This window comes from Rhopilema esculentum, chromosome 12, assembly GCF_057945365.1.
Source record: "Rhopilema esculentum isolate cy_ngs chromosome 12, ASM5794536v1, whole genome shotgun sequence".
Taxonomy (NCBI): Eukaryota; Metazoa; Cnidaria; class Scyphozoa; order Rhizostomeae; family Rhizostomatidae; genus Rhopilema; species Rhopilema esculentum.
Window position 1 is genome coordinate 6,129,950 of NC_142826.1, and position 27,483 is coordinate 6,157,432.

The 27,483-nt window shown below is 36.5% G+C and overlaps 1 protein-coding gene across 1 annotated transcript; it reads left to right on the forward strand.

Annotated features, from left to right (window-relative positions):
• Positions 1 to 30: 30 nt before the first annotated feature.
• LOC135681111 (uncharacterized) lies at positions 31 to 27,369 on the forward strand. Its single transcript, XM_065195407.2, has 38 exons — positions 31 to 237; positions 1,706 to 1,780; positions 3,105 to 3,232; positions 3,707 to 3,783; positions 4,929 to 4,978; positions 5,198 to 5,257; positions 5,686 to 5,757; positions 6,240 to 6,320; positions 6,927 to 7,004; positions 7,439 to 7,492; positions 8,099 to 8,146; positions 8,310 to 8,366; positions 8,602 to 8,660; positions 9,102 to 9,181; positions 9,413 to 9,527; positions 10,137 to 10,202; positions 10,498 to 10,559; positions 11,060 to 11,134; positions 11,598 to 11,689; positions 12,072 to 12,158; positions 12,414 to 12,531; positions 12,937 to 12,980; positions 13,377 to 13,436; positions 13,708 to 13,850; positions 14,193 to 14,258; positions 14,598 to 14,666; positions 16,006 to 16,130; positions 16,501 to 20,432; positions 21,152 to 21,248; positions 21,793 to 21,857; positions 22,619 to 22,756; positions 23,054 to 23,185; positions 23,478 to 23,530; positions 23,920 to 24,027; positions 24,342 to 24,418; positions 24,675 to 24,736; positions 25,417 to 25,477; positions 25,835 to 27,369. The coding sequence occupies exons 1-38, from the start codon at positions 154 to 156 to the stop codon at positions 26,320 to 26,322; spliced, it is 7,338 nt and encodes a 2,445-aa protein (XP_065051479.2). The 5' UTR covers positions 31 to 153; the 3' UTR covers positions 26,323 to 27,369.
• Positions 27,370 to 27,483: the final 114 nt, after the last annotated feature.

Sequence of the window (27,483 nt, forward strand, 5' to 3'; positions counted from 1 at the left end):
TTCGGATTCGGTCCGCGCCCAGAATCTGTCTGTACTCCGCTGACCAAATGTTTCAAAGTAAGAGCTTCCCTCTGTTACGCATTAATATGTTGACGAAGTAAGGTTTGTATCGTGTAGGCTATATTAACCGAGACTTGCTTCTAATATCAAGTCATGGAAGGTTGCCCAAAGGTGCTGATGATAAGCTTTGACACAAAAGAGCCGGCTGCAGCAGATTTCACTGCTCCAATTACCAGCGTAAGTATTGATAAAATCATTTAGGCCCATTATTGTGAAAATAGCTTTGACAACTGAAAGTGTATGAGTAATTAAGTGAGATGAACGTATTATGAATGTTAGATTGTTCGTGATATATGCTAAACAAAATGCTTGCTGCATAGAAGTTTTCTAAATATGCAATAAGTCATGATATAAAATAGGCACAGTTCTACCTGAAGTCAAACAAGGAAACTGGTGATCAGAGTTGGGTCACGAATGCCATTGCTGTGACACGACACAGGCTTGCAAATTTGTCAAGGTTCACGCCATTTGTTTGCTATAATAAAACAGAAAGATTCCAAAGTTATAGATCTCATACCTAAAAAAAAGACATTTAGATACCTGTTAATGAAATGAAATATATAGCTATAAAATCCAGAACAGTATTTCTGATAATTATGACTGAGAAATTCACATGGCACAATTTATATAGATGATAGTGTAGTATTCAGGACACTTCATTAGTTATAAAATAAACTTTTGAAGATAGATAAAGGCCTGTGAGATATGGAGGGAGAAATACGTGTGAGAAAGAGAGCTTTAGAATAGCTCAAGAGATTTTTTGTAAATTTAGTCTATATTTTTGGTTGTGTCTACACTAGGTGAGCAAAAGTATTACATCACTTCGATGAATTAATAATGGCATCAGCGTTGAGAACAACATGCCATTCAAAACTCAAACTAATTTTATGAAGCCATTAAGCGCTATTCCATGATTAAAACTCAATCAAACAAAACTTAAAAACCATTGGCAACACTTTCTATTTTAATTTTGAGCAAAATAGCTTTTTAAAATATCAAAAAAGTAAACTTTTGATTGGACAGTCTCGAAGCTTTGAAACCCTTGTAAAACTTGTTAAATTCAATTAAAAACTTTTGCAGCAGGTTACTTTTGAATGCCACATGATAGATTTGAATAAACTTTGGCAAGATTACATTTAGATGTTTGTGGTCCCAGAAGATCATTGTTGGCCTTGAATTTAGCAAAAAGTGACACTTTTACAGCCGTTTTCTAATGAGGGTTTTTTAGACACTGTCGAGTCACTGTTTATGACTGTTTATCGCAGAAAATTTGGTATTTTCATTCAAAGAGGAGATGAAATGCTGTTTTGAACATATTGCTGTAATGTTTGTTCCCTAAACAACATTGCAATTGGCTGGAAGAGATGGAGTTAAAGGCTACTGACATGTTTTATTGATGTAGGTATTCTGTTGGAACATGGTATCCGAAATTAGGCCTTTTGCAGTACCTTGATAAATTTCCCATTATTCCCCACCCTAAAGGTCATTTTAAAACGTTAATTCAACTTGCTTTAGCTATTTGAATTTCGATTTGCTATAAAAAGTTTATGACAGTGCAGCCATTTTGTAGGGGGGTAGTATACTTTTTTCTTTGTTTTTTACATTTTGCTTTTAAATATCTAAAGATTAATTTTCTCCATTTCAGTATATTCAGGATTTCTATCATGAAAATCCTGATTCATACAAAAACGAAATACAGCAAATCAACCAACTCAAAAAGGTAAATTTATTCATTTTTCATTAATCAAGACAATCTTGTTGAGTTTATGGTACAGAATCAGTATTTAAAGTCTTTTTTGAGGTTATAGAAACAAGGACCAATAACAATCTGTTAGAATAGTAAAATTTTCGTTTGAGGTTGTTGTGTAGCAAGGTTTCAAATTATATCACAGTAAAGATCCAAACGATAACAATAGTCCATTTCATGGGGCCAAGTATTTTATAAGATATTTATCAAATAAGTTATTTTGAAAATATTATCTGTAGATGTTGGTCATCTTATTTCATGTCAGTTTTATTTGATGTCATCAGAGGCTAGTCAAACATTCCTCCTGTCAGTTTTATTTGATGTCATCAGAGGCTAGTCAAACATTCCTCCTGTCAGTTTTATTTGATGTCATCAGAGGCTAATCAAACATTCCTCCTGTCAGTTTTATTTGATGTTATCAGAGGTTAGTCAAACAGTCTGCCACGCAAACTTTACTAGGATGAAAAATAACCCTAGTTCTTACCTTTAGAATGGGATCTCATTTGAACTGACTCCTACAGCTGACTAAATTAATAGAAGTTTTAACTTTTTAATTTTATGCAAGTTTATTTAAGATTAAATATGAATAATTAACAAGTAATGAGGAGATTGTCTTGACTTCTTAAGAATCATTAGCTTGTTCTTGTTATTTAACTTCCTTAGATTTAGGCACTTGATATTTTTGATGATTTATGGTCAAAGCAATTGCTCTTCATTCTGGTCTTCTTCAATTCTCAATGTGTACATTAGCCTCAATGTGAATTTGAAACTTCTCAGAATATAAACGCCTGGTTTTTTTCAAATTTCAGGCAAACTTGATTTTATATTTGATTATATTAATAGTTGTATTTTTAGATGTAACAGTTGAATTTGAATTGCCTCCAGTTTTCATGAGATAGTTAACATCGTGTATAGCAACTTCCTAAAACTTACCTACTAACTAACTAAACTTCATAAAAGAGTTTTATTCACATTCACTTTTAAAAATCAATACACTGCATAAAGTTACGCCATAATTTCGCATTGTTCCTGGCAACTACTTCTTGATAGTGCTTATTGTGAGCAGTGCTGATCTTGAAGAGTGTCAGACGAAAAGCTTTAGTATACTCAAAATTTTTCTTCTTTCTAATCCATTTTTAAACTTTGTACCACAAAAGATTGTTTGCATTTGTTAATTCCAAAACAGAGTAATCAAATGAGTTGTTAGTTTCACCTCTAGATTTTGGATCTAGGACAGTTGATGATGTCAGAAGTACTTGTTGTCTCTCTGACAGACTGCAATTATTTTGTTTTACAGAATATATCAAATGTGACAAGGGATAATCAAGGCTGCAGTGCATATAGAAAATACTATGCACAACTTCAGTTTTTGCAATCAAGGTTCCCTATGGGATCAGGTGGAGCAGCTTCTCTTCCCCTTGTATGGTGAGTGATTTTTGTAGTAAAGTAACCTTGATAAGACCAGTGTGGTTACAGCCCAGCTTGTACTGCGCTCAAAATGAGTTTGTAAAAGGTTTTGTTGCTTATTCATGCATTTAAAGGCTCTTGCACAACTGGATTGCTTTGCGATCAAAATTCAAAATACCTGCCTAATATCCTATTGCATGGAAATGCTAAACACAGTCTATTTCTCAAGACAACTGCCGTTAAGCATGCCAGTTGCACAAGAGCCTCAAATGGAAAACACATTGACATGATCAAGGAGAATGATTATACTGCCATAATAATATCACAAACATTAGTCAAAAGTTGAAAAATTTGATGCTTTATTTCCTAATCTACTCATCAATAGATTGATTTTTGCATTAGATCAATTCCTGTTTTAATCAATTTTTATCATTTGCAAATCTTGTACAAATCTGACAAAACTAAGAAAAACTCTTGTGCTATATTTTGCAGGTATGATGTTTACACTGGGGATCCTGTGACGCAGAAAGACATAAGATTTGAGCAAGCTTGTGTTTTATTTAATCTTGGTGAGCCAGCATTTGTTGATTTTTAATATTTCATGAATATTTAATCATGCTTGCCACTAATGCTGCATATTTACGTTTTTGACCTGTTTCCACAAACCAGATCAAGCTTACTCTGTTTTGGAAATATATATCTTATTAATGATGCGTGAATCAATGTTGAAATTTTACTTGTGGTTTTAAAGTTTTGGAAAAGGGCAGACTTCTCCTTGTACTTGTACTGGTCAGTGCCTTTCAGACTCCAAGGAACTTATAATGGAAAAAGTTAATGTAGGATAAATGCTAACCACAAGCTGGTTAATTGCTTTCTCATTATGTAATTAAAACAGTTTCTAAAGCCCTTCACATTGTGTATACTTTCCTAAATATTACTTTTACTGTAAGCAGTACCGAACAACAATTTGCACAAGTTTCAGACCTTGCCCAGAAAGGCACTCGATCAAGTGCCAGCGCCTAGAGGGCACCCAAAAAAGGTCTTGGAGAGCAATTTATAGAGCCCCTCAAAACGTAAAGAAAATATTACCACGGAGCAAATGAATTTTTGACATTTGTTGAATAAACATGATTATGCGTAAACAATCTTCCCAACAGACTGCAATATATTGATTTGCGTAAGATTACCTCTTGAGAAAAAATTCAGCAAATTCAACGTTGGGCAAGGTCGATACCATTTTGAATCTAACAACCCTCTAATAACCACCAAGGACAGGACACAGGCCATCAAGCATATTCTTTGGCAGATTTATTAAATTCTCAAGCAAAAGTTGAAGTATTACTTTATGTTTTTTCTTAATAACTTAAAATCACCTGTGCAAATCAACAATCACATTTCCGCTCAAATTATCGCATTGCTTCCACAGCTCTCAAAGGATGCTCTCAAGGACATTTTATTTGAAGATGCAACATAGAGGCCTGAATTATTTTTATCAAATGTCAGTTTCAGTAGTTTATCCCAAGTTTTGGTTGCTTTTGAACAATCTGGCCTCTTTGCATCGTTGCCCCTTCTTACACACAAAATAATTTGAAGCCTCCAATTTATTGGCCTCTTTTAATTTAAGTTATTATAAATATATCTAATTAAGACACGTAACTTGAAATTTGCCTACAAGTTTCTTTTTTTATAAATGTGCTTTTATATGTCCTTTTAGGTGGGCTATATTCACAGCTTGGAGCAAACGAGAGTAGAACATCTGATGAGGTAAGAGGCACTATATTTACATTCAAGACCATTTGCATTGCTCTCACTGCAATGCATTCATTTCTAACTCTTGGTATCTTGTACTGCTTTGGAAAATCAGATCTGCTACCTTTTTGTTTGTGTGAAATGATTAAGTGACCAAAAGACCTTTTCTTATTCCCTGTCACCTATTATCTCAAAGGGCAATCAGGTTTATAAATGCTTTTGTTTTACTTTCAGAGTATGAAAGTTGCTTGCACATACTTTCAGTGTGCCGCGGGTGCATTTCAGTATCTTAAGGTATGTGTTAGGAATTCAGGAATATCCTTGACTGTATCATTTTGATTGATCAGCCCTCTTGTTTCATTTCCTAGTTATCCTTAGAATAGATTTATCAAGAGTTATCAGAAGAAGAGATCTTAACAGGTAGTCAGTAAGGATAAACACAATCGAAACAAGGGATCTTCTCTGCTCTTCCTGTCAGTTGTTAACCTGAATTTCTAAATGATAGACTTGAATTAAGCATCATCAGTTATGGAGCATAAAATTCAACAATATAGTTCATAGCATTCATATGATTTGAAATCTGAGAACATGAAATTTGTATTGAATTTACTGCTGTTTTTATTCCATTATGAAACCAGTAATGTCTTCATAAAATGGATAGAAAGTCTTTTTGTAACTTTTTTTCTAAATGTCAGGTATTTTATTTTTTTCACGATTTTTAGGAAAATTTTTCGCTTGAGTCATTTCCAGACATGGCAGGCGATGTACCAACATTGAAATCAACCATAATGCTGGTAAGTAGGTTTATTTTATTACTCAATAATATTCAGTTCCATCAAATTTATGTGATAATAACATAGTTCTAGATCTCTGTGTGCGTATAACCTGTGTGTTGAAACAACTCAACAATACCCTTATGACAGCCAGAAAGATGATGTGAAGATCTTGTGTTTGCATTAGGAATTTTCGACCAGTTTTATACCCAGCACCCTACAAGAAAACCCAAACAGAAACGTGTTTATGTCTAGTACAGACAATACTTCAGTTGGCTTAATTCTAGATGAAACCTTCCTTCATCAATAGCAGCTCCCTGTCCAAATATGTTTATCTGCATTTTTTTTTGAAAACATTTTTAAGAGATTTCAGTATTATTTACTCATCAATTTAACATTATCTTTATTTTGTATAACCATTAAACTGAATGACCCATACAAACAGACTTCACCCTGCACTTTTTGATAAGCCAAAGATAACAGATTATCCCAATTTATTGTAGTGTCAGGCTCAGGAATGTTTGCTGGAAAAGTCAATAAGAGACAATCGAAAATGCACTTTGATAGCTAGAATCAGTATTCAAGTAAGTTATTTCACGTCACTTTGTTCTCTGAATTTTGACGTTTGTATCTCTTAATTTGCATAGCTTAAACTGCTCACTTCTTGTAGCACATTAAGGCATTCATTCAGACAATCATTCACCTTTTTTTTAAAGGCTCTTGCGCAACCGCCACGCTTTGCAATCACATTTCAAAAGACCGGCCTAATTTCGTACTTCATGAAAACACAAAACACGGTCAATTTATCAAGACAACTGCCGCTAAGCATGCCGGTTGCGCAAGACCTTTTAAGTACACTTTTCCCTGTACTTTTTATTGCATACACAAATACCCACACAACGAGTTTGGGATTGCCTCTAGCTTCATTTTGCTGATACCACCAGATATTTACGGAATATTTAAAATTAAGCAAATAGAGCTTTATGAATAAAACTGACAGAGATGTCTAAAATATTTAGAATTATGTAGTAGGAATCGTTAGTAGCGAAATTTGGCTTTTAATAGACCTAAATCTATAATAGTTACAACATTGGATTTCATTCTGTGAAATATAAAAGATCTTCTTACCAGTACAAAGTTTCTCATTCAGATATTTTCGATGATTTTATTCTGTTTTGTTCTGCATGCAGATAAAAGATTATTACCAAGATGCAGTTAAGCTACTTGAAGGAAATGGAACCTCTGAAATGGGATCCCAACTGCGAAAGGTAACCTCTTCCCCACCTTCTTTAACACACCTAGCCAATTTTTGTGTCTGTATCTGTATAGGCTGTTTTTAAGTATATATATATATCTGGAGAGGTTGATCAATATGTTTTTTTGCTTTTTAACTTCGAAAAGGTTCTGTTAAAGTGTTCCATTGATTGAGGATATTTTTCAAATCAGAAAAGTATATAATTGAGCGACTGTATTGAGCAATAAGACCTCAGTATTTTATTGTTCTCTTTACAAATTCGAGACATTTTAAGAGATGTTAGAGTTCTGAAGGGTGACGCCGGGAAGGTGACAGGGGTTCCTTGACTTCTGCTATATGCTCCTGTCATATGTTCTACTTTCCTAAGCTAACATTCTGTTTGCCCCTTCAGATGTTTATAATCAGTCTAAGCTCTAAAATCATTAAATAAATCTATGTTTCTTTTAGTCTTGGACGAAACATTTGCAAATGAAGATAAACATGTATACAGCTATTGCATACGTAAGTCGTTCGATGTAAATATATTTATAAATATACAATATGATATGTATGGATATAGAGGCAAATTCATCTTTTATATATATAATGTATTTGTATATTCGTATAATGTATGATGTTATGTATTTATTGTTATGTTATGTCCCAAATGAGATGAATTTGAAATTGTACGATGTCTTCTATGTTTTTGTGAAATAAAAATTACAATATATTTGTTGAGGAATTCCTTTTAATCTGAGTGTTAGAAGGGAAATTAAACCCGGGAAAGCATAGCACCGCATAGCTACGATCTTTGAAAAAATTGTAGAGATAAACTTGAATTTTTGAGAATTCATCCAAGAAGGTGATTGTAATAGAAATAGCCGTAATACCCCACCCCTAAATAAATGTTGGAGATGTAGCCACAGCGTTTTAGAGCAACAAAAAAGCCTTCGACATTGAAAAAGGGTGGCTGGGGGTATTTTGTTCCTTGTTTAAAATAACGTAATTTTTCTCTCGAAAATTACAACCGTTTTTGTCCGGGATTGTAGATATAGTTCAGTTTGTGTATTTTGAAATGAATTGTCGCTTGAAAATTTTGACGACACGTTCTTTTGTCTTTTGGCGTAGATATACATGTCAAACGAGGCTGATGAAGGCAAGAAATTTGGTGAGAAGGTATGTAGTAAGATGTTTTTCAGTTCACTGACAGCATCACTCTAATCAGCGTACATATCTACACTACGATTGAAGCAATAAAATAGCAAACCAAAAGTCTTACATCCGTTTATGCTCTAAATCACCATCAATCAGAAAAATTCAACATTTATTGATTTTTCAGGTGGCCTACTTAAAAGCTGCTTCAGAAAAGATCAACGAAGCAGTAAAAACGACAAAGGTTTGTAATTTATTTCTAATTGGTCGAAACCTCTATAATGTTGGTCAGAAATATTTGTTTAGAGATGTTGTACAAGACCACTATTGGACCTTTGTTTACACCCATTCTACGCTTGCTTTACTGTGCTCTAATCACATGGCTGTGATTCTCAAGCTAAAGCTCGATGACACCCATGTTCACTGTTTTAAATAATTTCTCTTGTTTTGGTTGAGTTTAATCTTTTTATTCTCCCCAGAATCAACCAGATCAGGTCATGGAAACTCTCAGGTTTTTACAAGATGTCGTTGGAAATAAGTAAGTTATTGATATTAATCTTTTGTTTTATTCATAATGCATGTAACCAAAGCTTGAAATAAAGAATATTGAGAAATTTGTGCTTGCAGTGTTTTAGTGCAATCTATTAATGCAAAAATTACAATCAAATCTCTTTAAGTCGCACCCTGGATAACTCAGAATTTCAGTAAGTCGGACCGATTTTCAATTTCCAATGGAATTTCCTACCTTATGCAAGTCAAAAGTCGCAGCCGGATAAGTCGGACATTCGCCAAGTCAGACCACCTCCGAACATAACTTGAAGGTCCGACTTAACAGGATTCGAAGTTGAGTTCTGTATTTTAATTTAAAAAAATGCTTGTTCTCTACTTGTTTACCAGGATGCATCATTATTATTTTGAATAGTGAATTCATGGTCCTTATTAGGTTCAATTATAAAATTGGTTTCTCTCTTTGATGCAGGCTTGATGCGGCCGTCAAGGAAAACGATTTCGTTTACCATGCCTTGGTGCCAGATATGGACAAACTTCCAGAGATCAAAGGTATTCTTCTGTTGCATTATATGATTTTTTCGTGCCACGATTAACAAGCTTCGGATGAAAGGCTTGATTTGACAAGCGTGCTTTCTCACAATGGCAGTGAAGCTAATCGCAGCCTCGCATTATTATCTATGTATATAACTTCATTGCAATCTTTTCTAAAATAACTTCATTTCCTTTTAACAAGTTCCTGTTAGAGTTTGGTTTTTTGTTTCATTTTTTTTGTTATTTCAGGAGTGTCGCTGGTGAAAGCAATGCCGTTTCAGTACAACGACCCAAGCATTTCCGGGCCTGACATATTTCAAAAGCTAATTCCAATGAAGGCTCATGAATCTTCTTCGCTTTATAGGTAAGAAGCTACCGTCTTCTTTTTTAACCTTTTTCTAAGAATCGTCCTCGCGAGTCTTACTATATTCATAGCTAACTAGCAGCCTCATTCGTGCAACCGTGTCTATTCGTGTCAACGTATCTTTCCCTGTATGTTTCATAACTATTTCCGTGTATGTTTCATAACTATTTCCGTGTATGTTTCATAGCTATGTGCTCAAAACTTTGGAAATTCCTTCAGCCTACTACGACCCGGGGCATTATTTTTTGGTCAAACACCTACATTTTTCTCTTAAACTGTAAACTGACTCAGGTAGATCGAATCTTCTGAATGTCACTTGGCCCCTGTCCCTAAATATCATCTTCTCAGACTTGTCCTTTGGACGATGTGATTAGAATATTTTTAACTTGTTGTTCTATCTATATTCGCTTTGGTATTGCATTGTTGTTGTTTGCAGTCTAAACAAGGAATGCAACTTTATAATATGTTTATACAACTATATGATATTTTGATATATGCATAAACGTATTTACCTCTCACCAACCAGTCGTACTTTTTGCTCAATTTTTCTTTAATGTGAATGCTGTTTTCTTTTAGAACTTGTTTTGAATTTTGTAATTATTCTTTCAGTGAAGAAAAAGCAGGCCTTTTGAGAAAGATAACATCTGAAATTGAAGAGAAAAATCTTTATTTGAGGTACTTTACCATGCTTTAATAGTTTTGTTTTTGTAATATTCACGTAAGTTTGATGGTTGTAGATCAAATGCTGATAGTGTTAAAAGAATTAATATCTGCAGCTGTATTTAGAAGGAATTAATTCACTTTATTTTGGCTCACATTGAAGTATATTACCACATTAAAGTATGGCTCACATTAAAGTATTTTTAATTGTTCGTTGTTGATTGTTGTTCGCTATGTTTCTTTAAGATTTAACATAGTATATATTCTCTTTATTCGACATTTGAACATGGAAACCCTTTGAATCTTGTAGTGAATCGTTATCATCAATGCATATCGATGATCTGATGAATCCAGTTGAAGAAGTTATCCCTGGTATGTATTTGCTAACATTTTTTAACCTTGGTTAAAACGAGAGCACTCGGCCTGATTTGTCTTTGTTTCTTTGTGTGATTTTTCTAGCTTTCTAAAAAGCTAGCTTCAAATAAACATTTTGTCAATAAACTGAGATAATTTGCATTTTAATTTTAAAAAAGTGGCTTTACATCCGGGTGTGAATTTTCTGTGGATGGTACTCGAACCAGGAAGCGTATCAGCAAAAATTGAATGGGAAATCATAAGCAAGAACCGCAGTGAAAATATCTCAATATAATACCCATCTGATATGGAGCAACACGCCTATGTAGAAACATCGTCTATCTTTTTCTTCAAGCAACTTCACATGAAAATAAAACTTTATACAAGTGATGATTAATTTTGATAAACTCGTCAATCTCTTCCATCAATAATGTGAATTGAAACATTAGAACATGTTAGTATGTTAAATGAAAGCTCATTATAGGAAACAATAGTTTGAACAATCATTATCTCTGCAGAAAATTTGAGCCAGAAATGCAAGGAACTTCGAAATGTTAGTGATATTGTTTCTACAACGGAAGATCAAATCAAAGGTATGAGATAATACTTTTTTCATTCTCATAGAAATGCATAGGTAATTACAGCAAGTCTTATAAGCTCTAGATTTCTATCTCTTCATTATCATGTTAAAAACCAATTGTTATTCGAGGTATTCACTGTGAAATAGAACCTAAGCTTCGTAACAGATTCTTCGACCTTTTGGGCTTCCGTAACATATGTATGCTTGGAAATGTAATTTACTAGTTGCATGATGATCAACTTGCAAGCTGTAAGTTGCGTAAAACTTTGCAAGCTGTGAGTTGCAACTTAAGACTGCCTTGCCTTACATACCGCAAGGCGTAAATCCTTGTTTTTACAGCATTGAGGACTTAAAACAGACCTGAACAGAAATCTTCATTGCTTAGTGAAGTATATTGAGTAGAAAAACGTATTTTATTATTCGCAACTGGTATGCTTTTGATCATGCTCAAATATTAGGTAATGTCCTTTTTGTAGAACTAGCAATGCTGTCAGAAGAATTTGAGGTGATTTTCAATGAGATTGCTTCTGTTTTGAAAAATGAAGAAGAGTTCGAAAGGGAAGCGAAGGTGGGTAATTTAAGATCTTTGCTTGTGACTATGTACCATTTCTTACAATTAGATAAATTCATTTGTTTTGTATACAAGCATGTGTAAAGGAACCTTGTGTAATTCATTAGAATTACAATATGTTCGAGCTTTATATGAACAAACACAGGAAAGTTCTAAGTTCTTTAATCGATAACGCATTTTCTTTGACTTTTCGCCTCGCCAGAATAGTATTGAGTACAACATATGAAGCCCAAGTTCTTAGAAATTTAGTCATCGGAAAGGTTTCACAAATCTTTTCCTTTGCCATTGATCTACAAGTCTAACCAAAAAACGTGCTATTAGATACTCTTTTTATTTGTTCGTCATCTAAATGTAAAGCTTTTTTGCATTTTGATTCAAGTTAGGAGACAGTGATCGAGGAACATCAAAAGAACTAGAGGACTTGAAAAAGGAATTCACTCAGTGCATTGAAGTGAACGAGCAAGCCGTAAGTACGGTGATAGATTGATATTCAAAATGGCTTGCGGCCTGGCAATAGCTTTACATGCATCTGATAAGGTTTATTTGTCATTTGCCAACCTCTATAATGATTAACAACTATGGCGCTATGGCGCATTTTGAAGCAAGAAAACATCGCTGATGGCTCGTTTTTCCATACTCTGAAACGTGTAAAAAATTTTGCCTGCTACTTTGTTGTCCATTGTAATGTATCTGTTATCCTAGTATCTCACTTTTTTCGTAGAGAAACACCAATATGACCTTATGCAATCATTTTGAAGAAAGCAAAGAGATCATTGAACTTCTCTGTGGCCCAGATGACAGAATTCTTGCATCACTGCCATCACAAAACTTCATTGACGGTACTGATATTTAAATCCTTGATTGAATATTGATAAGTAAGCTTAAAGATACATTTTGCTGGAAAATCAATAAATTGTATTTAAAGCACTTAGGCTGAATATTATCAGAATAAGCAAACCAATTTAATTTCAAATAGAATATTAAATGCTTTACAGTGTGTAGTTTACAAAATAATATCGTTTGGTGAATGTCTGGCGAACTCTGTTGTCAGATGTCACAAGTCATTTGTGAAGCTGTCATGAACAGGGTACCCTCAATCATCGCTTGTCTTATCTGTCTAAGTTATTTGTTTATTTGGAGAATGAAAGAACTCAAGGCAAAATAATCTACATAAAGCAAATAACAATTGATTATTAACGTGAATACTTAAGACATATACTTTACTAGCTTTACTAAAATTCTAGCCCCAATTGATGAACCTGTGGTTCAGAGGATCAGAGAACTTCTCGTAAGTTTCCTCTTGCCTTTTCTTGAGATTGATATTCTCCGTTAGTATTGTCGTATTTTGGAATTATATTGCTCTAATTATGTTACTGGACTAGCAGAGATCTCTTTAAACTAAGGTCTTCCCGAAAGCTAGAGACTTATTTTCTTTAATAGAGGCATTGCTTTAGATGTTATGGTAAGGGAGAGGACATTCCCAATAACGGACGCCTCACAAAAACATGTTAGTAATTGATAGTGTATATCAATTATTATTATGTGCTGGAAGCGAAAATAGTCAATCAGACTTTAAATTCATTCATACAAGCATGATGTTTCGAGTATTTTCACTGCATGGGAAGAGAAGGTGAGTATTATTTAGAGTTGCCAAGTTTTATTCTTTGCATAATCCTTTTTCAAGGGTGCTGTTGAAAAAATGAAGAATCAAAGGGCCACTGTCGAGAAGCAGTTTCGAGATCAGGTATAGAATTTCAGTTGCTATGATAAATTGAAATATTGCGATCTACAGCCCTTCTTTTCAGTTGCCTATTCGACATTTTCTACTTGCCGAAGTTTTTGAAATACTTTTGGAAGTCACTTGTAATGGTATCAGTGTGGCAAGAAAAAATAGAGAAAGGTTATTATCTCTTATTTATGTACCTGTAAAGAATTTCATCCATCCTCATGGTTGTTAGATATCTAAAGCATTCCTGCTAAAGTTGTATTTTTTTCTCTTCATGCACTTCTCTTAGCTGAATAAAGATGACATCACAAGCCTACTCGTTATAAAGGAGGATGGAAACCAGGAAAACTTTTTCAAGGATCAGCTAAAGAAACACGACGAAATGGTTGCTATTATCAGGCAGAACCTAAGTGCACAAGATAATATTCTGTTGTAAGTAATTTGTTATATCACCTTCTTTCATCATTTGAATGCTGTTCTTGCTGACATGTTTCTAGGAAACCATGAGCACATGAAAGTGATTACTTAGAAAAAAATAGTTTGGCAAGTGTAGAAGAATTTCCTAATCGAATAATCACAGGGTTTACAAGTATAATCGTAAAGCTGTCTGTCTTCCATGTTTTCCTGTCTCCTTAATGATAGCGAATGCAAATTTCTATTCTTTTTCGATATCCCTTAATCCTTCAGTGATTTCCAGTAGCCAATATCTTGTCACATGGATTTTCTCAAAAAATGCAAAGCTTATCCATTCTATCAATTATTTCTCGGTTTTAGGCAACTGACAGAAGAGAACGCAAAATATGCTCCTACTCGAATTGCTGCAGTGGAAATCGCTGCTAGGTAAGTAGTTGTTTCTACTGTAATAGGGGGCAGAAACATGGCGTACTATTTATTGTGAAATAATATCTACTTTAAGATTTTTCTATACTAGAGGAGAAGCTTCTTCGGTTTTCAATATAAGTGGCTCATGTAAAGCACAGATTACGAGAGCATCTTACCCACAAATATCTCTAAAAATATTAAACCATAGGTTGAAATTAGATGTTTTCTAGCAATGAATACGCTTCTAGACAAATGGCTCTCAAAGTAAGCTTTCGTAATTTCTATATATATTGTTAGTTTTGGTGTATCTGCAAATATCGTTGTCTTTGATAATTTTTCGCTAAAACTTTCTTTCAGACGCAATGCCCAGGTTCAAAGTTACATCAATCATACGACACTGTTCTTGGAAGTTAGAGAGAGACTGGTGTAAGTTCTATATGGTAACCTAAATTTGTTGGGATCTAGTATTGAGCGATGCACTAGGCCAGGGATGGGCGAAACTTACGGCTGGCGGGCCCAATCCGGCCCATTAAAAAGTTTTCAATGGCCCTTGGACCTTCGGAAATGAAAATTCAAAGAATAAGAATACGGAAACCTAAGATTATTGGGGTCTCGTATTTAGCGATGCACTAGGCCAGGGATGGGCGAAACCTACGGTCGACGGGCCCAATCCGGCCCATCAAAAAGTTTTTAATGGCCCTTGGACCTTCGGAAATGAAAATTCAAAGAATAAGAATACGGAAACCTAAGATTATTGGGGTCTCGTATTTAGCGATGCACTAGGCCAGGGATGGGCAAAACCTACGGCCGGCGCGCCCAATCCGGCCCATCAAAAAGTTTTTAATGGCCCTTGGACCTTCGGAAATGAAAATTCAAAGAATAAGAATACGGAAACCTAAGATTATTGGGGTCTAGTATTCAGCGATGCACTAGGCCAGGGATGGGCGAAACCTACGGCCGGCGGGCCCAATCCGGCCCATCAAAAAGTTTTTAATGGCCCTTGGACCTTCGGAAATGAAAATTCAAAGAAAAAGAATACGGAAACCTAAGATTATTGGGGTCTAGTATTTAGCGATGCACTAGGCCAGGGATGGGCAAAACCTACGGCCGGCGCGCCCAATCCGGCCCATCAAAAAGTTTTTAATGGCCCTTGGACCTTCGGAAATGAAAATTCAAAGAATAAGAATACGGAAACCTAAGATTATTGGGGTCTAGTATTCAGCGATGCACTAGGCCAGGGATGGGCGAAACCTACGGCCGGCGGGCCCAATCCGGCCCATCAAAAAGTTTTGAATGGCCCTTGGACCTTCGGAAATGAAAATTCAAAGAAAAAGAATACGGAAACCTAAGATTATTGGGGTCTAGTATTTAGCGATGCACTAGGTATGCACTAATCACTAAGGCAATCTAGGCTGTAAGGATCCACATTTTTTTAGTCAAATGCTTTTAATTCGGTCCGCAATCGACAGTCATGTCTTTGTTTATACTCATCCAAATACTGTATAATGATTTCTGTACAATGAAGTATTCGCTTTCAACCCTACTAGGTTTAACCGTTAAATGATTTTGACGCTCCTCGTGCGTCCAATCAAGTTAGACTAAAATTTGTATCTGAAACATCACGCTCCGACGAGTTTGTTCCGTATCCTTTGAATGCAACATCAAATACTTTGTTTTTTTTGTAAAAGTTTTATGAAACACTTAAGTTAATGGACAAAAAGTAGAGAAAATGGAAATAATAATGGAAAAATTTTATATTTTTTAGACGTGGTTTGAAGTTTTATCGTGATCTGAAAGAAACATTAAAGATACTTGAGAAAAAAGTAGCAGAATTTTGCCGCAAGCGAGAAAAAGATAAAGTTAAGTTCAAAGAGATAAAGAAGAAAGATGGTAAGTATTGAGTCATTGAAATATAGAGCGTCTATATTTCGATTTTCTAAGCATAGTATTTTTAGTTCACAGTATGAGGATGACGATTGAAGGAAATTCAAACTTTTAGAGAGAATTAAGGCTAAAGATAGGACCGAATACAACTTTAACTTATAAGTCCCCCTTACCAGAAAAGAAATTGGTAATTAAAGCTATGACTTAGGGCTTTGAAAAAAAGATAGATCCAATCCTGACAAACTGTATAATTTAAAAGTTTGGATTAGTTAAACCAAGTTTGAGAATTAATTTTAAGACTGCGAACTTAGTTTTTGTTATTTAATGCTCGTTGAATACAGGAAGTGACTATTTGTAACTTGTTGTTTCCTTTCAGCTCCACCTCCACGTCCGACTGCTGCTAAGCCAACATTTGACCGCTCGGCCAAGCCCACTGGCAGTCAACATGCTCCGTCATTAAGTCATGATAATATGTTTACTCCAATCTCACCGAACTTCCTACCATCGCAGCTTCCTGCAAATTTACAAAGACCACAGGGTTCAAATATGCCTCCAGTTGGTCCTTATCAAAACATGCCCCCAGGGGCTGCAAGACCACAGTTTGTTCAAAATCCCCGAATGGTAACTCCTAGCACAGTGCCTAATTCCGGGGGTAATATTCCACCAATGCCTGTCAGTCAATCTCATGTAGAAATGATGATGCGCCCACGAGTTCCTGGAACAGTCTCTGGCACAAACATCCCACAAAGGTTTGATGTTCGAGCGCCTTTGGATACCACCCAATCTATGTTTCCTGCAGGCCCTCAGAACGACAATTTTCGTCAGCGATTTCCACATGACAATCGATTACCACAAAATCAACCCCGTTTCTCAGCATCTGGGCCATTACCAAATTTACCACAAAGTCCTCAGTTTCAACAAGTTTCGACAAATTTTTCTCGTCCTCAGTTTGTTCAACCACCGCAAAACCAGACGATTCCACTTCCCGGCCAGCCTTTGCAGCCACAGATGCCTCCGCAAATGCCCATGCAACCTCCATCTTCCCAAGTTAGACAATCTTTACCCAATCACATGAATCAAATGAGGAGAGGTTCTGCAGATCAGGCTCCGTTTCCTGTTGATCAACATGGACAGCAGCTACGCCCAGTTCTCCAGCCTCAAGGAATTCGTAGCCCGGATCACAAAGTAATGCAACCCAGGTTTTCAGCTCCAGATCAAAGAAATCTTCCACCTTTAGAACGGCCAGCATACGGTGGCCAACCGCCGATGCAGCGTCCACCGAATCCAAACATGATGATGCCTAGGCAAGAGTTTAGACCACGTGCACAGCAAATTCAAAATTTAGATCAGGCGCATGGTCTATACAATGTGCAGCAACCCCAGAGACAGCAATTACCAGGTGTGGCTCAACAACCCCCGAATATGCAGTACAGACCACAAACCCCACAGCAGGTAGTGCCGCCGGACACAAGGTTTGCTTTTGAAATGCAGAGCCAGTTGCAAGGCCCGCAAAGAGGTAGCAGCCAAGTTGTTGGACCTCGTTTTGGAGGACTGCCTGACAAGAACTTCGTTTCAAACGCCCAGACAGTTCAAGGGCACAGGGTTGCTTTTGCGGGTCCGATGGGCAATGTACCACAGTTTATGCAAGGCCAGATACCTCCTGGTGACCAGTTTCGTTTTCCAGCCATGCAGCAGCAACAACAACAGCCAAGAACAGACCTGAGGCTACCAGAGCCATTGCTGCCTGAGAAAGTGGTCACTCCTCAAAATTTGATGGACAGGGAAGATAACACAGAGATCAACAAGGCAGTAGACCTACTACCAACTCCAGCTTCTTTGCAGCAAAATTTCCAACAACCAAACCCATTAGATCCAAATCCTACTGTTGAAATGAAAATACCAAAGTCAGTTGGTTCTTTAAACAATCCAATTGGTAGCGGTCAAATGAACCCTCAGTCTCCGTTTACTGTACCAGAAAATAAGGAAAGTCGACCTCCGGCTAGACCCGTTTATAATGAAGTACCAAGTCTTGAAGCCCAACCAGAAGTGTTTAGAAATATGTATGCAGATCAGACTGAGCAGCCAAGATCGTTATCTGGTGGTCGTGAATTGCCAGGAAACTTAGTGCAGAGGCAGATATCTGATAACACAGGCCAAAGTAATTTTCAGCTGAGAAACCAATATGCATATCAAGGACCCATGTCCAGCCCGACACCTGAGTGCTCTCAGCCCAGTTCATTTCAATCCGAGCCAAGTCCATTAACATTTCAGCAACGGCCTACAGTGACCCAGATTGTGAGTGATAATGCTCAAGGTGGGAACAGGTCTTTGCCAACGGCTCCTCCGTTGGTGGTCAGCTCTCAAAATACCGGAGTGTATAATCCACCGCCACCTTTTTCTTCAAGCCGACCTTTCGATCTAATAACAATGAACAACAGGCCCGTGATGGCAACTGCACAGACCTCCGATTCGGTTATTTCGGGAATCTTAGGTAGCCAAACGCAGGGAGATCGAAACCAGCCGGATATTATGCAAATGGGGTTTCAGCAGTTCCAAATGCAGCAAATGATTCTGCAGCAGCAGCAGCTCATTAGCATGATTCAAAATCAGCAAAGCCAGCAAAAGGCAGCAGAGACAATGCAAATAGAGAAATTGCAGCAACAAATCCTAGACCAGCAAAAAGTTATCGAGCAGTTGGCCAACGAGCAGCACAAACTGCTAGATCAACAGCAACATTCGTCTCACTTGTCACATGACAACTCCCAAGAATACATGCAGATGCAGATGAGGCAGCAGCAGTTTCAGATGCTTGAACAACAAGAGCAGCTGTTACAGGAAAGGTCCTTGTTGATGCAGCTACAGAGTTCACGTCCTATGGGTGTCCCTTTCAAAGATAGGGACTCATCGAAACAAAATCTTGGTCTCTCAACATCGCAAACAAATGTTGTTAGTCCTGCAGTTGATTTGTCTTCAAGTGACAAATCACAACCAGTTAAGTCTGTCTCTAAGCTAGATAATTCACTAAGTCCCCCTTCAACTTCTCATGACACTAGAGATTATCAAACTTCACAGGAAATACCTAGTAATATTGACGAATCAAAGGTTAGAGATTCAAAAATAGTACCGAGTACAAAAGCTTCAAACGATGTCAAAGGTGCTGCCAAGACGGATATGGAGTCCTTAGCGTCTTCAGTGTTGTCAGCCTTTGATGTATCATTATCGTCGGAAACATCCTCGGAACTGACTTCCAAGATTAGTATGTCCACATCAGCTGCTTTTATCGAAGAAAATAAAAGCCCTTCCGCAGAGAAACCACAAAGTACCAATGAACTGCTCAACTTTGACATCAGTCAGTTCGAGGAGGAAATGCACGCTGTTCTCTCAGGTAGTCAAGACAACTCGTTGAAAACACCAGTTAGTAAGACTATAAACACGGAAAGCAACATGGGGCAGTTTGCAAAGGAAATTTCTTCTTTTAGCATATCAGAAAGCGATTTCCGTAAAGATTCGGTGTCTCCTAGACCAAGTGGAGAGAAAAGTATCGAATCTGATGACGCTAAAAAGCACAGTGACACATCAGTTAGGCCAGAAAATAGTCCACCGTTTTATGAGCCGATGCTTGATGCTGAACAGAAATTAAAACACGTAAGTGGACAATTGGTAACAGAGAGGGCAGGAGACATGGGAGTTATTGAAAAGCCTACAACAGAAACTCAAAATGTGCCAAAAGGTAAATCGGATGCAGTTCCTAGTGACACAGAAGTAAAGGACTCCTTAATGACATCAGATTTCCAGGGTGATAGTCAAACAAATGAAGAAAATTCAGTTGGTAGTGTTAAAAGTGATTTTACTGAGTCAGGAAAAAGTAGTGTTAGCAAAGATACTGAAAAAGAACATGATATTTCAGCTACTGAGTTGGAGCAGAAATCTGAGACGTTAAAATTAGATGGAGATGCATCTGTAGGCTTAATGCAGAACGATTCATCCGTAGAAAAAGCAAGTGATGCACTGCCAAGAGACTCAGATGCAAAAAAGAAAAGTAATGATATTCCTAATAATATATCGATACCCAGCATGGGAACCACAGAGATTACTGTTGATGAAGCTGCCAGCCCTTCACCATCAAGACCGCAGTTTAATAGGCAGGAAGGAAGGCTCTCTTTCTATCAAGCAGTTGAAACTGCGGAGGAACGACGGGCCTATCTGGAGGACTTGGATGAGGCTGTGGAGCAAATGCATCAGCAGTGCATGGACCTTTGCAAAAGAATTACAGGGACTCCTATGGACGGATTTACTAAGCTGTGGAATGTGAGTAGAGTATTAGTTTTAGTAACGTTTGGATGATTTGACACTTGAATTGTTTGTTGAACACGGGTGCTTGTTAATAGTATGGTTACTAGAAAAGGGGGAAGCAAAATTTTGCTAATGAGTAAGCCATGCCCCTTTCTAAAATTCAAAGACCGGCTCATTTGACTGGAGGCCTTCACTTTGATTTTGTTAGTTTGCAAACTCCTATCACAATGCATATTAAACTGACCCTCATTTTTGTTACGTTATCCTTAGGTTTTGTATGAAAGAACTTGTCGCACCTCACCTGATTACCGAGGCTTTGTAATGAAACAGAGATGTGTGATTCTTCAAAGTTACTTAATGTTACTTGGCTAATTTTCAGGTTAACTGTCAAACAAAGTTAACTGGTTAACTGTGAAATCTTATCTTTACAGTACTTCTTTTGTGTAATACATGAACTGAAAAATTTTCCTCTTTTTCATACCTATAGCGCAATTCCTGTATAAGAAAAGGGGAAGAGGAAAGGGTGCATTAAACACTAATAATAAGCTTAAAATTTATCTTGTGTACCATTTTAAGTATTTCAACTGGTACTTTTTCAGCTATTTGCCCCAGCACAACAGAAATGTCATTTTCTTGTCTTGGGTTTAAATCTAAGCAGATGTCTCTACTGTTTGTCATATTTCCAATTAACTCGATCTGTTATGACTTCTGATTCCTCATCTTTGGATTTTTAGGACTTGGCACAAGTTGAGGAGCTTGATTCTTGCAGCTTCAGCGCAGAGGCGGGAAAAAGCAACGTGAACAAAAACCGATACAGAGATATTCTTCCGTGTAAGTATTCGCTGATGCTCGTTTTTAACCAAACCTTTATGATACAATGAAACAGTATTTCATCTCCGTGACGTAAAGCTTGTAAGATCCTGAACAGAAATTAAAGTTTTAGGTATGGTTAGGAAATTTCTTCAAGCCTATAATAAACTCATCTGATTAGAAGATGGAGATTTGAAGTTCCAGTCTGAGATGTACGGTGACTTATAACTTTGAAAATATCCTCTTAACAAATACTCAGTTTCTAACCCTTTCCCCGACCTGGCATCCAAATCTGCCCTTGTATTTTGTCCATCATTGCAGAATAATGATGTGTAGGCAATTCCGGCATTCATACTTCAAAATGTTAAATACCGCATAATGAAAAATGTTTTGCCGACTTTTTCAAGTTGATGACTTGAAGTTTTTACTAATGATAGACGAAAGGAAAACATTTTGAAAATCTTGTTTCTGCTTTTTTTCTTAAAAACGAATCGCATAGTTAGTCATGTAAATTCCCCTTTCAATCATTTTTGAGACAGTGAATTGTTATTTTCCATACCTACAGGGGACCATACCAGAGTCCTTCTTAAAAGTCTTCCAAATGATTATATCAATGCGAATCATATTGATGTGAGTATAAATGTGTTATTCTTTGCGTTTGCAGCTCAAAAAGCAACGTTATGGATCATTTGAAAGTGTCAAAATAAAAGTTCTGTTATACTGCTAAGAATATTTTTCAGAAGCAATTTTTTCCTAACATTTTTTCCGCTAGATTGCTTTTCTTCAGTGACCTGCCAAACCTAATCCAATTCCGGGTCGTGCTAGTTATATACAACATTTTAAAAATACTTCATGTAAACTTCACCACAGCAGTGCATACCCAATAAGAAATAGTTGCTTTCAAGCCAGGTTTCTTCTTATGAACCTTATAAGCTCTCTCAAAAACTCTACTTTAAAAACTCAATGTAGCCCTTCACTAATTTCACTTTTTGTAAAAACCTGTTGTACTTATATTAATAAGAACTCCCTAAAAGTAGCGCTCAATTACGCGAAAGTAATTGCACTCCTTTAGAGATAACCCTTATCAGTATTTTTTAGAAGAGGGCCACTGATTTTTAAATCTCTAGGGTCTGCTTTTTCAATCTTTGTTTAGACTTCAATAGATAGTTCAGTCTTTTACTATGCCTATAAAACAAGATGCCAAACATTTGCCCCACTTTTAGAATCTCTTTTTAGAATTTTAGAATTTTTTATCTTATTCAACCAATGACAATATATACCCAGTTATCATGGTAAGCTGAAAAGTATATGAAGCTACAAAGCAATCTAAGGTGAGATTAAAGTGTTTGTTTTTGCGTATTTCCTATCAACACGAGTTTCTTCTACCGTAGAACCTTACGCAATGTTCTCCGAGATACATTGCCTCTCAAGGACCCATTCCCCAGTGTTTTGAGGACTTTTGGACCATGGTGTGGGAGCAGCGGTGCCCTGTGATTGTCATGCTCACTAATGAAATGGAAGGCACAAAGGTAAGTCCATTTAAGAGTCAACGGATTTATCTGCTACCCGTCAAATACAGGTCATGTAAAAAGGTTTCTTATTAGAGCTTCAAAATTTCGGTGTCAGAGTCGTTGATCATTTATTAGATAGTTACTTATTATCAAGACAGACAGAAATGAAAAGTTGATTATACCTAAAAAAAGAAATGCCTTTCAATACCTATTTTTGCCAATAATACATAAGATAATACATTATAATGCATTATAATGAACTATACATTAATACATTAGAAGCCAGGCTTAGATGTTGCTGTTGTTGCTTCGTAGCTCAAGTGTCATCGCTACTGGCCTAAAAAGTTGGAGCAGACAACGGAATACGGGGCGTTGTGTATTTATCTTAGTGAACAGGAAGCTGGTCCATCATGGAGAAGGAGAACGTTCATAGTTTCTAATCGTGAGGTAGGACTTACAAACGGCCTAGTTCTTTGCAGCTCTCTTTTGTTGGGTTATTCAGTTCCTTATTTCTTTTAAAAGGATTTGCTCTCTTTATATTCTGCGAAAGGTTTTTCGTGACGCCTGGTTTCATTATCCTGCGAACTGTAACTTTAATATAAGCTCGCATAGCTTCTCTGCAAAGTCTTGGATATGCTCTAAAACCCAATGTCATGGCATTTTATTTAAAGTGTTTTCTGGACCTATTTCAACATTTTCGATTATTTGCAGTTTCTTATTTTTTAAATTTATTTCTCAGACAAATGAAGTAAGGAAGGTCGAGCAATTACAATTCACCTCGTGGCCTGACTAGTAAGTTCATTTTTACTAACGTCGAAATATTCTATTCTTTGATTTCGGATGAATAGAAAGCTTAACAATCGGAGCTTTAAGAGTCCAAACAGGTTATTTTACACTTGTGTAATTTTCATTTATCCGAAATTCAGCATTAAAAATTCCTGGACAGTACTCCCTTGCAAAAAGTTACAAAGAGTTCACTTCTCAAACGGCTCGTTTCTCTCACTTTTGATCCAATAAACCCATGAAGGCAAATCTTTAGAATCAGATATATCAGATTCAAATTTTTTCTTTTTTCTTTTGTTTTTATTCCTTCTGTTACCTTAAATCTGCCTTTTTGCATTTTTTTATTTGACTAGAAACGACAATCCTCCCCTTCTAATGACATTTAATTTGCCTTTTAGTGGGATACCCGATACACCATACGATCTTCTAGCTTTCAATGAAGAGGTTAGAAAATGTCATCATTCTGCGGATCCAGCAGGAGCTACGCCATTGCTATTACACTGCAGGTATTGTAGACAAATGTCATATGAAACCACAGTCTTTTTAAAACATTAACGTTCAAAGCAGCTGAAACATTAGACAAAATGAGATGATTGAGGCAATACTTCTCTGAAGCCACGTTGATACTGAGTCACGTTTTTTTTCATTTTTTCAGCTAAAGTAATTTTTAAGGCTCTTTGTTCAGATTTTCAAACATATGCCTTTTGTAGAGCCATTTGCAAAACCTCTGAATTGTGCGGCACTGTTTTGTCCGTAGCCCTCTATTTCGATTAGAATGTGTAAGTTCTTTAACTGACCGGTTCATTCTTATTTATTTCAGTGCCGGAGTTGGTCGCACGGGAACATTTGCTTGCATTTATTCTGCAATCGAGGAAATAATCGGTGGAAATGGCTTGAGTATGAATTATTTTTTTGGTTGCTGAAAGTTGTAATGTCAGAATCAGTTGTGAAAGACAGATAGCCTCTCGTGTTTGAGCAATGAAGAAAACACTTTGACCTGTTGAGACCTAGGGCTCACCCTTACCCTGCCAAGATATAACTAGTTTTTTAGCGATATTTCCATAACCCAACATATTCCGATCCATTTCATGTTTCAGTCTTATTTTGGCGATAAACAGTTGATAAAGCTTTAAGAATCATTATATTTTTGCAGTTGAGATACCTGGGCTAATTCGGAAGCTTCGCCAGTGCCGATTTCACATGGTTCAGAAGAAGGTAGTGCATAAATGATAACTGCATACATTATGTGTGTCATTACTTGCATAAATATTAAGGAATCCTCGTGCTACTTATTAACATAATTTCTTAGATTTAAAACACGTTTGAAAAAAGAGTAGTCTCCATATTAGATGGAATCAAAATGGTTCTTTGGCTCTGGTTAGGGCCATGACTTCGTAATTAAACTCAGATTGTGCCAAAAACTGCAATGTTTGGGATGATTGGCAGAGCCCGATTGGATCATCGACCGACCGTTTACATAAAGATGTGATAAAAACTGCTATTGTGTTGGTTTACACCCTTGGACTCCACTGGTAATATTTTTAATAGGTAAATGGCGAGCGGGGTATATAGTTCTTAGTTTGGAATTTTTGATCAATATTAGGGCGTTTTATACAATTGTCAATAGTAAAGCTTTTGTATTTCTTAAAACGTTTGCTTTTTTCAAAGCCATTTCTAAACTTTGTACAACCAAATTATTTATTGCTAATTGAACGAAAATTTTTAGCTTATGCCATACTTGTGAATGATTGTGAACTTTTCAGTGGTTTACCAAAGTTTTTGTAGATGCTGGTCACTATGACCAGATATTTTTCATGTCTGTTGTCCCCAAATATTATTTAAATATATAAATATCAACCACTGTCACTATTATTACTAGATATTTTTTATTTCAGGAGCAACTCGTGTTCTGTTACCAGGCTATACTATGTTACGCTCAGCAGTTCCTTGCTGAAGGTACCATATTTTCTCGTTTTATTCGTTCCTTAATTCAATCCTTTAGTCTCGAGAGTTATAATCTTTTGCTCTACGTCCTTTTCGATGCTATCTGTCCTGTAACTTCCGACCACAATTACCACAGCAGCTCTAGACACTTATGGTTTATATGTAAGCAGCTCAAATTAAGCTGCTGGAAAGTTTTTCAATCTCTTAGCCAAGCAAAACTCTATATGTGTTTGTCTGAATGAACGCAGCTCCTGCTTATGGAAATCAAATTTTACGTGTCAGTTGTACAGTTTGTAGTACGAACTTAACCCAAATTCAACTGAATCTCTGAAAGCTTCCCTTTTTAAGCTTTATGCGTCTCTCTTACAGAGCAAATGAAGGAGGAAAAAAGTGACAACTCTGGTGAGGAGGTAAAACTAAATGAAGATGAAGGATCGCCTTACGCGTTTCTAGAAGGTGGGAGTTCTCCAATGGACCGCGTCGACCAGCTATTAGAGCTACCTCTGGATCCAGTAGTAACAAGTAATGACAAAGCAAGTCAGGAAGTAAACACAGAATCGAGTGAAAGTAATGAAGCAGAGAGCCTGTTAGCTAATAGAAACTTAGAGGTGTCGGAGCCTATAGATAATTCAAGTAGCAGCCAGATGGAAGATAGGTTAACAATTGACGTGACTGCCGCAAGAAATGGTTCAGAAAACGGTGCCTCTCGTGTAGATCATTCGACTGAGGACATTGATGCCAGTCGTGAAAGAGCGGACAGTATCCCAAAATTTAAAGTCAAATCGGATATTTTCGCACATAAAAGCCCACCTCTGAGTCCGGATCCGGGAGCGGTCTCATCGGACGATAAAGTATAGGGAATTCTTTCGAAATTAAATTATAACAAAGAGCTTGAATGTACTTAAATATTGTATAATCTCGATTCCCCAATGCAGCGTTAAGCTTCTAAAGAAGAGAAATTCTTTTGTATTAAATGCCTGTAAATGTAGCTTTCAAAATGAAGTTCAGATTGCTTTAGTTTTGAAAATGGTAGTCTTACACTCCCAGTTTCAAAGTGGTTTTTAGGCCCAAAATATCAAATCTGAAAATGCTTCCAAAATCGAAAAAACAGCTCAGAGAAAATAAAGGCTTCGTTTAAAAATCAAGAAGACATCAACGTAGCCTTTAATGGAGGCAGAAATTTAATTTTCAATAATTTATCTATGCAAGGCGTCTCAGTTTTCGGCGATACCTAAATTAGGGTTTGCTTTTTGTAAGCGAGAAAATATGTTATTAGAATAAATATTTACATTTTAAAAATTGTGATATTTCTTTCTAGCACCAAATTGAAGCACAAAATTATCAGTGGAGCTGGGGTACCAGAAATTGGGAGGGAAAGTAATTTTTAGAGGAAATAAGAGAACAAAGGCACTGCATGGTCTGCTTTATAGCCTCTCTTCCCTACACTTTCTTTTAAAAAAATTCCGTCCTATCTTTCCTCTTCTGCCAATTAGGTTCTGGTACAAGGGACAATGGGGTGGATGAAAATTGCTTGTTTCGCTTGACGGAGGCTCCCCCGGTCCATGTAGTCAGGGCCTGCGAAAACTAGATGCCGCGTAGGATAACAACATCGCTGGAAAATCAGCTAGCAACTTGAATCAAAGATAAACAACAGCGAGAGAATCTTCCCCTACATATTGCAATGTTTTCACCTTTACATAAAACATGATTTTTATAATTTTTTATTAGAAATATCGTGCTATGTGAACCATATGCATCATTTTCATTGCAATTTAAGCTTTTTCAATTATTTATTTAGGTGTATCAGTTTTAAAAACGTGAATTTAGTATTGATTAGAAAAGCTGTACAATTTTCAGTTTGATATGAACGAGTAACATTTCAAGTACCATGAAGTTAGCAAGAAGCGAGCTTTTTTGTTTTTTCTCGTAACAAATTTTAAAATTACTTAGACTTGCCACTTCCGATAAGTCAAGACTTTTGGACGGTCTTCATGTCATAACGGTTGCATTAACTCGCA